Source organism: Haliaeetus leucocephalus, unplaced genomic scaffold (genome assembly GCF_000737465.1).
Source record: "Haliaeetus leucocephalus isolate CR32 unplaced genomic scaffold, Haliaeetus_leucocephalus-4.0 Scaffold395, whole genome shotgun sequence".
NCBI classification, from domain to species: domain Eukaryota; kingdom Metazoa; phylum Chordata; class Aves; order Accipitriformes; family Accipitridae; genus Haliaeetus; species Haliaeetus leucocephalus.
In genome coordinates, this window is record NW_010972831.1 from 3,173,872 (window position 1) to 3,190,841 (window position 16,970).

A 16,970-nucleotide genomic window follows, 5' to 3' on the forward strand; every position below is an offset into this window, starting at 1 on the left:
AAGTGGGTGATACCCCTACTTTTCCCTAAGCTGGAGCTGTGTGGATGTGGCTGGGTTCAGAGCGTCTCTGCTATCATCCCCTAATTAGGGGGATAGCTCGCCGGCTCAGCGTGGTGGGTATCTGTGCAAAAGCGTGTGTGGTGGGTGTTTAACGAAACTGCTTCTGAACCGCCTGCTGTCAGTGTCTGGAGAGAAACGAGCCAAAAGCTCCAAGTCTAATTCATGAAATGGGATTGCTGAGGAGTTTGTCCCTTCCCTGCGCTGCTCGGGCAATCCCTGCCCCTCGTGTGGCTTTTGGGAACACATGGATGATAACGAACCATGGGTGTGCATGTCCGTCCAGCGATGGAAGCCTTTTTTTTATCATAATCACAAGGGCATGATGGCACACAATATATCCTTTTTTCTTTTTTTGGGTGAGGTTAGGAGAGTGCCAACCCTCTGCGTTAAATAGCATCCTCCCTGATTTCTTCTCCCTGTCGCAACCGCTTCACGCATACATTTATCTGATTTTCTTCCTAGGTATTTCTGCTGTGGCTGCTCAGCCCCGGTGCTGGCTGCATCCCACCGTGGGAGAACAAGTCCTGCTGAGCTCATTAGGTGGCCTGGGCTGGTCTTGAATATGTCTCCATATAAATACACATCATTACAGTTACCGTGATTATTATGCGAAGCATAGATTATTCTAGCATACAAGTGTGTTATGTATTGATTTGCCATTGCTTTGAATCCCATTACACGAATCTGCTTTATTAGTGGACTTTGTCCATGCTTGAGATTAACTGTGATGCTGGATTTGCAAATGAAAGAATTGAAATTCATGTTGTCCATATTAATTACTTGTGCGATGCTGGCCTTCTTGGCAAGCCGTTAGAAGCTGTGGAAACCTTTATTTTTATTCCATTCCTGTTGCTCTGTCTTAAGTAAGAAAATGAGTTTGGTGCTGTGGGATTTGTTTGTTTTGCTCCTTTGCTGGAAGCCTCTTTTAACTGTTGAGAAGGTACCAAGCGGAGAAAGAGGCTTTATGCTTGGTGTGGAATAGGCTGTTGTTAACTCAGAATATGTCTTAATGCAAAAAAGGGGCAGGGAGGTTTTATTTCAATGTCGAGTTCAACCCTATTTTCTCATCTCTTGCTTTGAGCTAAAAATCTACCTGTATCTTGTTCCCTCTAAGGTTTTACAGTGCGAAATCTGTAATACATGTCTTCCTGCAGTGATATGTAGCCAGATTTTTGTGTTAAGTGCAGCAAGGTAGCTGTAAAGAGTAACTCTGCTCTAGTGGCTGGTAGAAAACCAATGATAGACCCGGATTTCGGATGTCCATGTGCCTGCAAACCAAGACTGAAATGAGAAGACCTGTTGTGGATCAGGGAATCAAGATTTCTCCTTCAGCCGCTTTCAGGTGGTTGACGCTTCGGTCTGGCCAATGTGGAGACGCCAGTGCAGTTCATTTGGTGCACGTTTGGGTGGGGGGAAGAGAAGACGACAGAACTTTGTTTTTGGGAGGAATGAGGTAGGGCATGAAGTCTCGGGGCAGCGGCAGGACCAACATGGGGTGCTTGGGGAAGGGCAGCAGCGCTGTGCGCGTTGTGAGACATGCACGTGCTCCTGTTTCTCCTCCTGCGGGATGCACCCATGGGTGCCTATGTAGAGGATGGGGTGCTCAGGCTAAGACGGGAGAGGAGCATACCCGTTGCCTTGCCTACCGGGGCATGGTTTTGGCTGTGGCAAAGCATTTCGCCTTCTGATTCAGCCATGTGTTTGCTTTCCAGAGGTACCAATGGCAGCCCAAGAGGGTGGCAGTGCATTGGAGGCATATTTGGTGCGCTTTGGGCAGCACAGGTGGTGTGCGTTGCAGTGTCTGGCTTTTCCCTTGCCGCTATCTATCTGAACCCATTTCTGTCCCTGCACTTGTCCCATCCAGGCTCCTGCAGTGGTATAAATGGCACAAAAAAAGGCTTGCCATGTTTTTATTGGAGTCAGCTGCATTTTGTTCATTTAAATGATCTTTTTGTAACATTCACATCATTCCATGGCAGCTGGTTTAAAGAGTTAATTGAATATTTCTCTCTCACAAAGATGTCTTAAATTACTTCCCTTGAATAACCTACTCTGGAAAAGAGCTGTGCTGAGGAATCATTGATGCTTATTTTTACTAACACCTGTATCAATAAGATCTTAGGTTTTATTCTAGCACCTATCTGCTTTGAAGGATCCCGAAGCAATTGTCAAAGCATTTGTATAGTCTTCCACCGCTGAAATTTAGCCCCTTTGAAGTAGAGCTTAGCATTCATTGAGCGGTCCCTCCATAGCTAATGCAATAATAATCAACCCAGGGCTTGGAAGTGAAACCAGGTTTTAGATAGCAGTTATTGGATTGCAAGCTCTTATTGTATGTGCAGTAACGGATTGATTTCTTTTGGGTGGTGGGAGGGGTCTAGGAGACTTCCCGGTGATATGGTAACATCATTATTGACACTGCAAGTTCAGCATGATGTGCCTGGAAATTTCAGTACTTGGGGATGATGTGGGAGTGTTTCCCGGTGGCTTTCATGGCTGTCTGCGTGCTTGCTGCTTGGCAGAGCTGTACATCAAAACAAAAACCCCGTATCGGATAGGGGTGGGTAATCCCCATCTCAGCATTTTTGGCAGCACTGCTAACACAGACCTGATTGATCCCCTGAAATTATCAAGTTTCTTTTTCCATCATTGGATTGCAACAGCTCTCCTGGCTGAGGAAGGGAGGGAACATCTTCAGAAAGCAGCCTTTTGAATGGGTAGGAAAGCAAATGTGACTTTTCAACCGTGATTCACAATTCCTTCTGTACTTGGCTGTATTGGGATCGCCTGCTCCTGGGAACAGCTGATTACGCTGTACTCAGAGGGCTTTTCACCCGGCAGGCAGGATTGCACCGTTGTACATCAGAAGGAGACCCGTGCTGACCTATCCTGAAATCTCTCACGGTGGCAGCTGCTGGAAACAGGAGATGGGGCTCAAGTGGGCCAAGATAATAAATTCTGCTTTCACACTAACTGGAGGCTGGTTCAACAGAGTTAATGCCAGAGCCAGGCAGCTCCTGCCGTGTTTTGTTAATCTGTGAAGTGAGGGCGACTTGGAGAAGGTGACTGGATTAGAGCAGGGAAGAGTCAGAGGTGAGGACTCCCATTCTCTCATTTTTTCCGTTAGAAAAGAGGGTGGTCCCCAGTGCAGGCCCGGGTGAGGCTGGCTTTCCTGCAGGCTTATCTTGATTGTCCATCACATCAGCCAAACCTCAGCTCCAGGAAAATCCAGCTTCTCCCAGTGTCCTCCTTGAGGTCCATGCTAGGCAACCCTGATGGCAGCTGTGGACCATCTAGCCCAGGTGCAGACCGTCTGTCCTCCTGTCCATCCATCTGCTGCCACAGCCAAGTCCTGGTCCTTTCCTTACCGGGGTCTCTTCCTTCCCCCGACACCGATTCCCCAAAACTTACAGGGCGTCAATTACCTTTGCGACTTTTGCCCCTTTCCCAGAGTTTAATGAGACTGGCTGACACACAGAGTTACCTGGGGAAGGACGGAGAGGTGGAAGGATGGACAGACAGCACAGTCGCTCAAACCTTGTTGCCTGGTTGATCCGTTATTAAGGTTGGGCCATCTGAGTTAAGATTTTTGGACTCTTTTCTTAGCATATCCTTTAGGAGAGAGATTTGCAATGTGTAAAGCAAGGGTGTTTGTCTTGTTACTGTTAATGAAATGCAGTACGTGCAGGTGGGGGATAAGGAGCAGATTGCACGAGGTGCTTGTAGACTCGGTGTTGCTCCAAGAACTCTCATCAATCGTAGCATGTGCGGGGAGACTCGTCTGTAATTTCAAACAGGGGAAGGTGTGTGACTGCAAATGCTGCTCTTGTGTCGGGAATCGTTCACTTACTGTATGCCCAGACACCAGGGCGGTGTCTAACAGGCAGTGGAAATTATGAAGACAAGTGATTCCTCCTCATCTGACAGTGTCATCTTCTATTTGGAAATCTCTTCCCCTTTCCTGCAAGGATCTCAGTTCTGCCTTTTTTTTTTGTTACTGTAAATAGTTTTTATAAAGACGTGTGTGTGTATTTAGTGCATGTGAACACAACATGGTACAATGTCTGCATGCACAGATAAAAGTCTTCAGTGCCCACAAGGCTTCTACTGTCACCTTCCAAAGACAAGAGTTGTTTGAGCTCCTGGCTACCTCCAACAAAACAGTGGGGCCTAAAGCAAAACTTAAAAATGTAACTAGTATTGGTGGGTAATCAGCTGCAAAACAGATGGGGCTGTTCTTTTGCTGGAAGAGTGGGTACAAAAGCCATGCAGAGCTCTATGCTGCTTGTGCTGGAAAACAAAGGTAAGAAGAGTACGAGTGGGATTTTCCTGCTCCAGTTGCCTAAACAGTAAATGTCTAGGATAAGCTAATTAGAGGGGCTTTTCTTGGCAGATAACTGAGAGACAGCCACATCCAGAGACTGACTCAGCCCAGCTGCCTTAGAATAGGATGAATCACCATCTTCATATGAATTGACAGTAGACTGAACTTAGGTGACAAGTCTGGATCCTTACCTGACAGGAGATGAGATGCGCCCTGTCCTGTAAGTCTGTTTTCCGACAGAGATCCCAGAGACTTTTGCAAGGGAAAATAAGTGGTTTTTTGCATGTGGGGTGGCAGGGAGAAGCGGTGCAGTTAGGAGCTGGCAGCCGGCAGCAAGTGCGGTCAAGGCCGGGACTGGTGCGTAGGCTTCATCCTGGGGATCAGCCGCTGACCCGTGCCGGGGCAGGAGTCCTTGTGCAACCCCTACTGCCTTTAATAGTGAAAGGTACTAGTCAGAGAGCAAAAGGGATGATAAATTGAAGTTCTGCTTCTGACCTGTGGTTTGGACACTCCAGTTGGCATCTGGGTTGCTCCAGCAAGCTCGTTTAGCAGACACACAAAGATGGAAGATGCTTGATTAAATTTGTCATATTTCCTCTTAATGCTTCACCGCAGAGTTGTTAATGGGAGTTCCAGCAGCAAGAGCAGAGTTTATAGGGTGGGTGTCTTGCAGGGTTGATGCATTAGCCTTTTTCCTTGGATTTTAGCCATGTAATGTGGTGGGCTCTGGGTGGAGCTGGCTAGCAGGAGGCGAGGAGCCCATGAGAGCGGCCCTTCGGTGTTTGCACTCAGCTGTTGGCAAACTGGAGGGACCGATGTGTTTGCTCACAGCCTTCTCTGTGTCTTGCCCTTAGACCTGTGCCTTTTTCTTCCCCTGTCTTTCCTTTGCAGGAGGAAGACCTTGGGGGAATCGCTGTCCTTGGGAGAGTTTTTGGTGCAGAGCAAAAGAGGCTTTTGCACCTTAGGGCTGAGACTGGCTGGGGTGTATTGCTGGAAGGTTGCTGCTGTCACCCATCCATCTGGGGAGCAGGAGGAAGAAGTGACAAGTCCCACCAGAAGCCATCTGGTGCAGGCTCTGCGTGGCCAGCAGGATCCTGGCTTGGGGCTGGAGCCCCAGATTGATGCACCAGGTTAAATGGGAAACCAGGATGCAGGCAGCTCCCGCTGGTTTCGAAGGGATGAGTGAATAATATTTTGTGAGCTTAAGACAAATGCTTGTGTTAAAGGCAGTGATGGATCTAAATTGCTTGAATTGTTCAAAGCAAATCCTGGAGTCACCTTCCCCAAATAATGTTTCTAAGCTTTTTCTATACTGGGATCCCACTGGCTCCGTAAATCAAGATGGGGTGGGTAGCTGAGGCTATCTATTCTCATTAAACATCCACAGGCAGTTTCCTAAAGAAGTCTGTTAGCTGTGGTCTGGCCAAACTCCAATTGGGGTAATTGCATTTGCCTCACAGTTTAAAATAAATGCAGCGCATTCTTCTGCAAATCTCTTATTCGCAGTTGTTTATTATCTGGATGGCGGCATCATATCTCTGCCCATTAATCTGTCTCTTCGAGTTTCTATAATTCCAGCCTCCTGGAGGGGGTTCAAGCTGCCACCATTTATTATTTGAGTCAGTCTGCTAGGGAAATGTTTACTTCTTCCCTGAAACACTCACTCTCTTCTCTAACTGCACCCTCACTTGAGGCTTGAATGAGCAATCGTTGGTTCCAAATGAAAATTAACTCTGTTAAACAGAAAATATCCCACATATTTAAATTCCATTTTTGCACCATTTGGGTGGATTAGACATAGAAATTTGCAGTAGCAATTGCTGGTTTGTTTGGAGGTTCCCAAGGTGCCTTCTGCAATGCCCCTTCCAGACATACTGGTCCCACCGGTCACAGCCAAGCCACATGTAGCTGCTAAATGCTGCCTGCCCTCTTCAAAGGTGCAAACTTGGGCATCTTTGCATTGCTGAGGTCTGTTTTTTCCCAAAACCTGGAATGTCATTACCTTTCAGATGCTTTACTTCTCTCCCAACCCTTGAAATTGGTTGCTGTGTTAAAAAGCTGTTTGGGGAAGAGGAGGAGATGGCTGGACAGTGTGATTATTTCAGCTGTGTTTCCTTAGGATCCCCAGTTCAGATTTAAGTTGTTTATAGCATGTGTAAAACACCTTATTGCAACGTATAAATGCATGGTTTATAAGGGGTGTACGTGGATGACCAGAGCTGTTGGGCTGCAATAAATGCACCAGGCAGATAATCTTTCCAGCAATGCACTTCCACATTGCTTGGTCTTATCTCATACGAAAGTAAAGCAGCACCAAAGTTACTAGCTGTGAAGCAAATGCCGGAGGGCTTATCACGTGCAAAACAGGTGGAGGCTGATTCTAGACGCTGTGGCCAGCCATGGCTGATTGCAGCTGGCAAATCCATAAATACCAAGTTTTACTGTGGCTTACTAACCTCCTAAGTCAACCAGACATCGGAGGTCTTGTGATGGAGTCGAACATCCTAAGGATCAAAGGCAAGAAATATTTTGTTTGCTTGTTTTCAAGGGGGTACTTCACAAGACGTGGGGATTGAGCAGCTAAATATGTCCTCCGTCAAGAAAAACAACCCCGTAGCCTTTGAGCAACCCACAATGTGCTTGCTGTTGAGTCACATCTCACATGCCTGTCTCTCTGAGCTGACCTTACTCACTGCATTGCTAATGCCCACCTCATGAAATCATCTTTCCCAGATAAGTTGCTGCAGATGATTGATTGCGCACAATATTAATCCTTCTCTTCCTTCATGCCCGACCCTTGTTTATAATACCAACCTCTCCGCTTGGAAATTCATTATGTGGCCCTGGCTATTAGTGGAGATAAGAAACAGTTTTGGAAGAGGTACTGGCCAAAATAGCAGCTATCAGGTTATTTATGAGCAGCTGTGATTGCAGGAGCTTGGGGTGATATTTTACACAGTAACCTCATTTGGGCAGCTGGTAACTGTATTCGTTCCATGTTAATGAAAGCAGCAACAGCATAATCTGCTTTATTGTAGGACTTCTCACGTGGACCTGCTGAATTTTCCTGTAATTGCAATTCAATTTGCGGTGATAAATAGTTTAATAAGCAAAAATGTGCTTGGCTTCCGTTGTTTATGGTTCCTTGTGGCTTAGGGGAGTATTACACGATGCTGCGTCTCATGGAAACACAACTTGGAGCTTCAAAAGCCGGCTGCTCAACTGTTAGCTGTTGTTGTGCTGCAATTTTTGACAGTCAGCAGAAGGGGAATAACAAGTTGTTTTACCTGGCACAAAGGAAAGATAAGCTGAGGGTACAGCTCCCAAATGCCTTGCATTTATTTTTCCTTTTTCACTGGGAAAACAGCATTGCTTGGGTAGTGTTGGCCTGGGGAAGTCAATGGTGGGCTCTTAGTTGGGGCTGGGTTTTGGGTGGGAGGGCTGTTTCTGTGGGTGTTGCTTGCAAAAGGGACCCAGGTTGAAGAGACCGTCTAGCACAGCATCAGCTCTGTGAGGCAGCAGGACTGACCATGCGTGGGCTCTCACCTGGCTCAGTGTTTTTGCAAAATAATTGGGTTCTCCTATGCCTTTCATGGCTGTGGCTGGGAAGTTTCCATTGCTGGCTGCCGTGGAGGGAGGCATTGCATTTTTCTGCTGGACTTCTTTGATTTAAATTTCTAATTCCTTCACAGGTTTTTTTGTTTGGGGTTTTTTGTGCGAAGCTTTCCTTCCAGTGGGTGAGCCATCCCCAAGGACTGACAAGTGGTTTGGCTTTCTCTTGGCCTCCTAAAGCTGGAAAAAATCAGATAAATTGCAGGAAGGTCGTGGGTGATGGCAGGGAGGATGCACAGCAAAATGAATTAAGCAAGATTCTTGCTTTTCTGTTCAGCCCCAAAGTGATCTCCTCTGCCTACTCCTTAGACTCGCCTGGCAAAGCAAGACTTTAGCTGATGTGCTCAGTAAAGGGCACGGTTTGGCAAGATGAACGCAAGGGCAGCAGAACAAGTTGCAGGGAGCTGCCTAACGTCAGGCTCGGCCGCTTCTTCCCCGGTGCTTTGTGATCCACTCGCAGCCTTTGGGTTGCTTTCAGTCAATTCTGTGTTCCTGACTTTCTCTACTTGTTTCGTGTCGTGAATCCCAAATCCTGCTCAAGTTGGGCATCAGCGCCGGCTGCCTCATGGGGGTAGATGTGCTGTTGAATGTGCTGCTCTGAAATGTCTTCCCGGAGCTCGAGGTGGCTCAGGGATGCAGAGATGTTCCCCTTTTCCTGCTGCACATGCACAAACCTTCCCAAACCATCTCAGCAGGGTGCAGGATTCTGGATGCACACTAGAAAAACACCCCTTCAGCCTACACCAAGAAAGCCATGGTCCTGCCTGGCTCATAAATACCATAATTTTAAACCCTTATACCCTACCTATTGGAAGTTGCACTTGCTATCCAGGTAAAGATCCCCTGGGAAAAGGGAACGTGCTGAAAAAAACCCCAAGTGACTCGAGCCAGATGCTGGGCGTTTTCTCCAAAGCTAGCGATTTGTGATTTGCTGCTGACAGCATGAACTGGTGTTAAGTTATTAAATTGCAGATGAGCTCATCACTTGGCCTCCAACAAGTTTCAGCCTTGAGTGGCTTTAAAATATTACATGTGGTGGAAAAGAGACAATGCTGGTGTGGCAGAGAGATTTAGGGAGCAGCTGAGAAAGACATCTGTGCATAAAAAATGTGTACCAGGAGGGAGGAGGGAATACTTCATGTGAAAAATGTAAGCTCTCCCAGGAGAGAGGAGGAGAAATTCTCTGATTTATTGGTTCTACATTTTAATTTTAGCTTAAGACAAAATTGTCAGAGTTTTGAGATGCTTCAAGAGAAGTGGCAAGATGCTAAGCCTGGTTTGATCCTCAAAGATCCCAGTATGTCAAGAGCTGCGTGTGTGGGATTACCTCCACCGTGCCCCCAGACCGGCTCCTTCGGTAGTGCGTGGTGTTTGCCAGCAATGCCATATGACCATGGGCCAAATCCAGCTCTTACTTGATGTCTGCTTAATCCTAATGTTGAGCTTTACCAGACAGGGAATGGAACATCCACACTGCTGTTAGGAGAAGTGTTTCCCTGAAAGAGCGAGAGTTTCCTTTGGGGAACTCCCTGCTCTACATTATCTGTGCAATTTCTTTTTCTCCCTTTTTTTCCTCTTGCAAAGGAGCCCGAGCTCCTGAACCCACCCGGTTGTGTGCCATCACCTGTGGATCCATGCGCTGCAGAAATACATGAGGAGGAAGATGGTCTTGAACAAAGGAATTAGTTTTTCCGGCCTAATTAAACCCAACCATGCCGGAGCAGCCTTGGTGGGCTGGCATGGCCATCACAGTGCTGCTCCTGGAGAGCACAGCACACGCCCTCATCTTAGCTCTAGATCTCAATGCTGAGATTAATTCTTTTTTTTTTTTAAGTGCCAACTTGGCAGAAGCTGTGGGATAGTTCATAAATCAGTTCAGCCTCTGTATTTTTCAAACTAGGGATGTTTGCAATCAGTGGGCGCATTGGCCAGTTGGGTTTTGTGGCCAGTTGGGTTTGTTGTTTTGGGGCTTTTTAGGTGCTCCTGGCAAGGGACAATAGCCCTACCTGTGTGGGTTTTTTTAACTGTCTTGGCTCTTTTTTACCAAATGGTGTGTTTGCAGTCAAAGCCGGTGTTAACGCACTCAGTGCTGCGGTGCTGCCCCTAAAAATAACAAGGAAACCAGTACGCTGAAGACTTGACACCTCGTTTGTGGCGTGAGCTGTAATTGCATGCAATGCGAGATCCCTCTGGCTGCTACAGCCAGTGTCTGAAGGCAGAATAGATTTTTTTTTTTTTTTTTTTTTTAAAGGGAAGATGATAATTTTCAGCCTGTCTGAAGTCACAGAGCATCAGCACCTACAACCAATGTGCCTTCCCATGTGGTTCATTGGGGCTGGAGCATCTCTGAGCTCAGGACAGGCTCCAGTTTATTGCAAGAGTGTTATTGGCTTGGATTTGCTGTATTAAAACACTGGGGGCAGGAGAAAGGGAACTTTGTCATGTAAATTATTAACAAATTGCGTGTGTGGCTGTCAATGATGAGCTGCAAACTGCAACCCTGGAGCTCGGGGGGAATCGGCCGGAGGAAGGCTGTCTTGGGGTGCTTTTAACACACAGCTAAACCCATCATCATCAGGACTTGGGGACAGTCCCCACCCTCAGCCACGCGTTTCTGTCCCAATCTGTGTCCTGGGTCTGACAGGGATCATGGATTTCTGATAGTTGAAGCTCCTGAATTGTATTTCTATTTTTCTGCCTGGTCCTTATCCGTGTGTACGGGTACAAAGGGAGATTACTTAGATCTGTGGTTATCTTCTTTTTCCCTTTTTTTTTTTTTTTGAGTTTTTAGACCATATAAAGCTACTTTCTTACTGCCATGTTGATTTTTTGATTTCCTACAACAGCAGCTATATCCAACCCTACTGCACTTCTACTTGTTTGGGCAAAAGCTGCATTTATACTGTGAGGGCTGTGAGCTGCGGTGCTTTGGCTGTAGCAGATATTTGAGATGGACTCCTTCCTCACATCTGCAGGGCTTAACATCTCACTGAGCTGCTCTGCTCAGCTCTGTAAGGGAGATAATGCCTCTGTGTGATGCCTTCCTTTTAAATGCATCCTTTCAAAATGTAAGTACCTGCGGTCGTGAGTGATAAGTGCAATTTGTGTTTGTGAGATGTTCTAATGTCCTCACATGGCAAGTTCTGCAGAAGTGCAAAATGTTCAATAAATAACAAGTTATTAGTCGAAACTATAAATAAAAAGAGAGTCAGGAAGGCTGCTTTTTGCAGGATGATTGTGAATAAGATTGTCCCAGCCCTGTGCTATGTGTCAGACATTTTTCAATTTTTTTTTAATTGAGTTACTTAGACTGAGACTCCCACATGGCCAAATGGCACCTTCCTATTACTGGCACCTTTTAAATAACTTTTATGTTTTGGTTTCCCCAGCTCCACATGACAGCACTCCCTGCCCTCAGGGTCCCCTCCTGTATTTCATCCCTGTAGCCGGTTTGTTTTCCCTAAGAAGACAAGCAGAGCACCAAATGCTTTCCCCTTTATGCATCTTTCTTGCATTGCTCATTCCTTCTTCACCTGAAACTTCCATTTCATTTTTGCAGCTCAGCAATTTTCAGCCTGAAATTCTTTGTAGAACTGGACCAGTTTGGTTTGATGGCATCATAATTAATCCCTGGGAGCGCTGCCATTTCTGGGCAGCAGGCCTTTTCACCCCCAGACACACATGTGTTTTCAAATATCATGAAACTCCTCATGCCAGATGCCACCAGCTATGTGGGAGGAGGACTTGGCATTTGATGCAGTTGTGGACAAGTCTTTGTCTGCAGCGTGGCTGTTCTTGGGGGTCAGGAGTAATTTTTCTCACTGCTACTGGAGATACAGATATGAGCTTTTCGTCATTGCCTGATTTTTCATGGATAGTTGAAATGATTCCTCATTTGTGCTGGGTTTTGGTTCAAGAAGCAGGAGCAGACACTCAGAGCTGGACCAGTTCCACCAGCTTACAAACCCAGCTCCCCTTGCCACTGAGGGCTTGAAGGACCAGAGGTTGTGACTTCCTACACAAGTGTTTGCACTGGAGCAACGCTGGTGGTCAGTTCTTCCGTGCCAAGTTACATCTCCACTATTCAGTGGTGGCTATCAAACAACTGCTTCCACGTTGTTTTGGTAGCATAAGGGCTCTCTCTTGCCAAAATGCATGGCAGAGTGGCAGGCAGGTCTCGGTGTGGGGCTGTCCCTGCCCACCGAGTCTTGTAGAGGTCATCTGGAAAGTAAATGCCTTGGGGTAGGTGTGGTGGTGTCTCTGCTGTGGGAAGGTGGATGCGTTACCCAAAGGAGAGACGAATTTCCTAAAATGCAGACCCATGGGTCTTCATTTTGCTAAATCCCATCCATACCAAATAGAGGAGGCTGCTTCTGGGCTTCATTTTTTAAGAGTGAAAGCAAGCCTTTGAAGAGAAATACACATCTTATTCCTTTCAAAAATAAAAGGCAAAAGGAAAATGGCTTGCTTAAGCTCACCCAGTAAGGCAGGCTTGGAAGATGAGCCAGGTCTCCTGGAGCTCCGGTGTTGGACAGGACCTGTGAGGCACATCTCCTGGATGGACTGGCTCTGGCCATCCTATGGGGTGGCAGTGGACCTCGCTGCAATGTGCGTTCATCTGAGAGGAGTTCTGTCCTATCCCCGATCGGCTGCTGCTGAGGAACAAAACATAGCAGAGATAAAATATTTGAAGTAAAAGGAGTACACTATATATAACCCTTCCCCTCCTCGCCCCTGTGCACTAACATATTTCATACAATGATGAGTTGTCTGCCAAAATTCCTCAAATTATTATGTCTAAGGATTGTAAATCATAGAAAATAGTCTTGGAGGGGACCTCAGGAGGTCTGATCCATCCCTAGGGCAGGATCAGCTTGATCTGAACTGTTCCTGACACATCGTTGTCCAGTCTCCAGTGACAGACCCTCCACCCCTTCCCCAGGCAATCTAGTCCAGCACTTCACTCTTCCCAAAACCCCCCAATTTATCCTCCTGTTTCCATTGCTGCAATTTTAGGTTCATTCTTTCCTCCCTATGCACAGCAGACCTGGAGCACATCTATGCTATATTTATTCTCCAATTCCAGTTTCATGCTGATCAAGCTGTCGTGTTCTCTGGAGTCATCTTTGATTTTACGTTGTTGCAAGCATACTGTTTGGTGGATTTATGGCTCGTGAGTGGCATGAGGGTGTTTATCCTGCAGCCCTAACGCCTCTTTGCAAAGCAGATAAAGCATAGGAGTGCAGCTTGCACCAGGGTGACATGCTTATGTGTCCCCTGCTTGCATTGGGTGCTGGTGGGGATCACTTTCTTCTTGGCTTCTTCATGGGGAGCACCAACGTGGGCTAATTTTAAGATCTGCGCTAGCACTGGCTTTTGTAGCACGTCTAATATTGCTCCTTTACACTGTTTTCTGCAGGACTTAGGAATGGAGTCGACCTCTCTGGATGACGTCCTCTATCGATATGCCAGCTTTCGAAACCTGGTGGATCCAATCACTCATGACTTGATCATCAGCCTTGCTAGATACATCCACTGCCCCAAACCGGTAGGTACTATGGTCTCATCACACCTCTAAAACTGTGCTGGCTAGGAAAATGGTCTGCTGGGAGTGTAGAGCTTCTCCCTGAGCGCCAGGGAAAAAGCCTCCCGGTTACTGCTGTGCTTGTGTGTGTTTGGACGAAGAGGACCTGCTCAGAGATCGTGGTTTGATTCCACAGTATCGGGCTTTCCAGCTGACCAAGGCTGCCATTCACCTAATGTTAGTACTTTGAGTGTTAGCACTTTGTTTTGCAAATTATTTCTGCTTTCTGCCACTTTGTGTTTCTGTGTTAAAGACCTTACCCCATCAGGAACACTTTTGGCCTCGCAAGGATAACAGACCGTTCCTCGCCCTTGTGCGATATTTATCCTGACCCCAAATGACGAGAGAGTCCTTGGCTGTGCCTTCAAGGCTAGGTTTCCAAAAAAGCTCAGCCTCCATGGGCTGCAGTTTGGGCTCTGACATGAGCAGGTTTCTCTGTGAATGTAGCCCCAGGCAGATGTGGGCTTTTAAAACTCTTGGCCCCATTTGCTCGCTGGTGGCTATAGCAGCATAAGGGCTTTTGAAAATCCCAGGCTGGCTCCATCCCTTCCATGGTAAATGTGACTTTGCATGGTGGCCACTGGTTGTTTGGATAATGAAGGTTTCTTTCCCTAAGCTTTCTTTTAAATAAGCAATACTGTCAGTATCTGATTTGCAGAGCAGCGTAGGCTTAGAAAGGTGTGAAATGTCTGAGCTCTCAAAACACACTGGATAAGGAGGAAGAGCGGGAAGAGAGAAGACCGAAAGCTCCCAGACAGCGATCGCGGGAGATGTAGGTGGCATCAGATGTGTGGGGATTTTTGATCTCTTAGTCCTCCTGTGCTACAGTTCCCTACCTGTAATTTTGGGAGGATGGCACTAAATTGATGTGATGTGTCCTAGCACTACAGTCACGGTGACATGTCGTGCACCAAAGATGAAACAGTTGCAAATATCTGAGATATGCACCTTTCAGAGGAAATACCTTTCTTCTGCAAAGCACCATGCAGGCTGTAGGGCAAGCGGGAGCTGTCGTCGGTGATGCTCCCTCAACTCCTCTTGAAACTCCCAGGAATGGGCTTCCTCCTAAAGAGACATTTCTGTCCGTGTTTCATCTTGGCTGGTACAGGTCCGAGTGTGGTGGGGGAGCTGAAGGCTCATCTATCATGGTTGTGTTTTCTTCTCACCTGCATGTTGCTTGTCAGGAATTAAAGTTACATTTAAAACAAATGGTGTGAATTGTAGGAAGACGTTGAGTGATGTTTTCCAGTAAGCCCAAGGGAGGGTTTGCATGTCTTCATTGTAACAGCTTCCCTGGGAGTGTGGGAGCTGCTTGGCTTCCCTGAACTTGCTGTCTGGAACCAATAAGCTACCAAAAAGTTCACTTCAAGCAAAAAGGGAGCCCTTCCACCCCCATAACCTGCATTTGGCTCTGGTCACGCTTGCAGATGTGTTGGAGCTCTGTTTGAGGGCCACCAGGAACCACCTCCCAACACACTCCCTCCTTGCCCTCCAAACCCTTCCCATGCCTTTTTGTCCTTGGCAAAGAGCTTCCTAGAGCAGCGCCATGGCATCAATCATCCAGGTTCATTACAGCATGTAAGACTTCGTACACTGACGTAACCTGGAGCGGGGAGGAGAGGTGCAAATGCCCCAAGCGGGGTGCGTACCTGACGTTTGTGGGTCCATCCCTGTGATGCAGGGGGGTGCCGTCCTTTCTGCAGCCCTCCTGGAGGGCAGCACCACCAATGTCCCAGCAGCATCTCAGGGAGGGGACATTTGAGCAAGACCCAGCCACTGTTGGAGATCACACGGTGAACCCCAGATATTTTTTAGATGTTCCTGGAGGGGATGTGTGTATCTCCCAGCAGGTCCCAGCGAGCTCATCAGACCTCTGAATTTCTGCCAAGAGTACACTTGTTGCACTCTGTATCCTTGGATTTTGTTGGAGGGAGGGTTGGTTGTTTGTTTTTCCCTCCTGGAGACAACAAACTCAGAGCTGGCTCATCTGTTTTCGTCTGTGCTGCTGAACTGCAAGGCGTTTACCCATCTCATGCCTCCTTTTATTTGCATGTGGCATTTTTAAGCTCTTCTTGGGAAGGGACCGTCCATAAGTGTGATGTACCTGGTGTGATGGGCCAGGGGTCCCAGCTGGGACCTGGAGGCATCACTCTCCTGTACTTAGTGCTAATAATGGGTCTTTAATTTCCTGTAAGAGTGTATGAAGGAACAGAGTCATTCACTGCTGTTTCGTGTGGATGTTTACTTAATAATAGCCTCCGCTGCTATTTAAAAATGAGGGAGATTGCTTTTTTTAAATATTTAAACAATTCTTTAATTTTGCTGGGGAAAGGCTGTGGTGATGCTCGGGGTGTGTCTGCCTGGGCTACAGTGTGAAACTGGCTCTGGAAGTGCTTCATAAAACTCTCTACACTCAATAAACTGTGTTGGGAAGGGCGGAGCGAGTGCAGCAGTGTGCAGACATGGCTTGGGGACATCAAGGACCCAAATCTCCATCCCTAGACTGAGGAAGGATGTCCCATGTCCTACAGCGTGAGCTCAAGATACAGTCACATCCCTGTGCTGCGTAGCTAAACCTCTACAAGGATACCAATATATCCCTTTCCCTTTTCTTATGGAGAATAAGATCCTTTCCTCTCTCCTCCCCCATGGGGCAATGAGATGGGAAACTGGAGAAACCTATTTTGACGGGCGTGTTTCCAGGCAGAGAGGCCCCGTTCCCCCGCTGAGGTTACCCTTTTCCAAAGCGTCGTGACTAAGCTGGTTTCTCCTCCATGTTTTGCCCTGGGAGACTAATGGTGAGCTGCAGCCAAGTGTGCGCTTTGCAGTCCTCATAAAAATAACCCGAGGCCGCTCATGCAAAGGCGAACTGCTCCGCTGCCGAATACCTGCTTTCGCATGTCTCCCTGCACGTTTCTTTTGGCACTAAAGGCCGTGAAGAAGTTAGCGCCAGTGTAAGCAGAGAGATACAAACTCCTAATACTGAATCATGGGCTTCTAGCAAACCGTGGTGGTAAAACATGCAAACACAAATCCAGCCCATGCAGCACTGAGGTTCTTCTTCTGCATGAGATGCCGCTTGTTGGACGCACTTGGTCATCTCTCCCTCCTTTGCACAGCTCGGGGTTTGCACCACGCAGTTGCTTTGGTCCCAGAGCAAGGGATGGCTTCTCCGGACCAGCGGTCCCGTACAAGGCTGCTCTGGGAAACGCTGGCAGGTGGCACGTGTTCGCGTGAGAGCGGCAACAGCTGTATTAATACAGCAAAGAAAATATCGCCGTATTCTGCCGGGCAGTGAGGCGCTCCGTCAGGGAGCCACAGGGGCTCGCGGACAGTTGCTAAGCCCTGGAGCATCCCTGGGAGATTGACGGGTGTTGCCTTGGAGTGGAA

The 16,970-nt window shown here is 47.4% G+C and overlaps 1 protein-coding gene across 1 annotated transcript in view; it reads left to right on the forward strand.

Moving 5' to 3' along the window:
- LRRC75A (leucine rich repeat containing 75A) overlaps positions 1-16,970 on the forward strand; it is a 94,038-nt gene that overhangs the window by 19,882 nt on the left and 57,186 nt on the right. Inside the window, exon 2 of the mRNA XM_010573590.1 lies at positions 13,416-13,544. Within this exon, the coding sequence (XP_010571892.1) occupies positions 13,416-13,544 (129 nt within the window). The remainder of the gene's footprint in view (positions 1-13,415; positions 13,545-16,970) is intronic.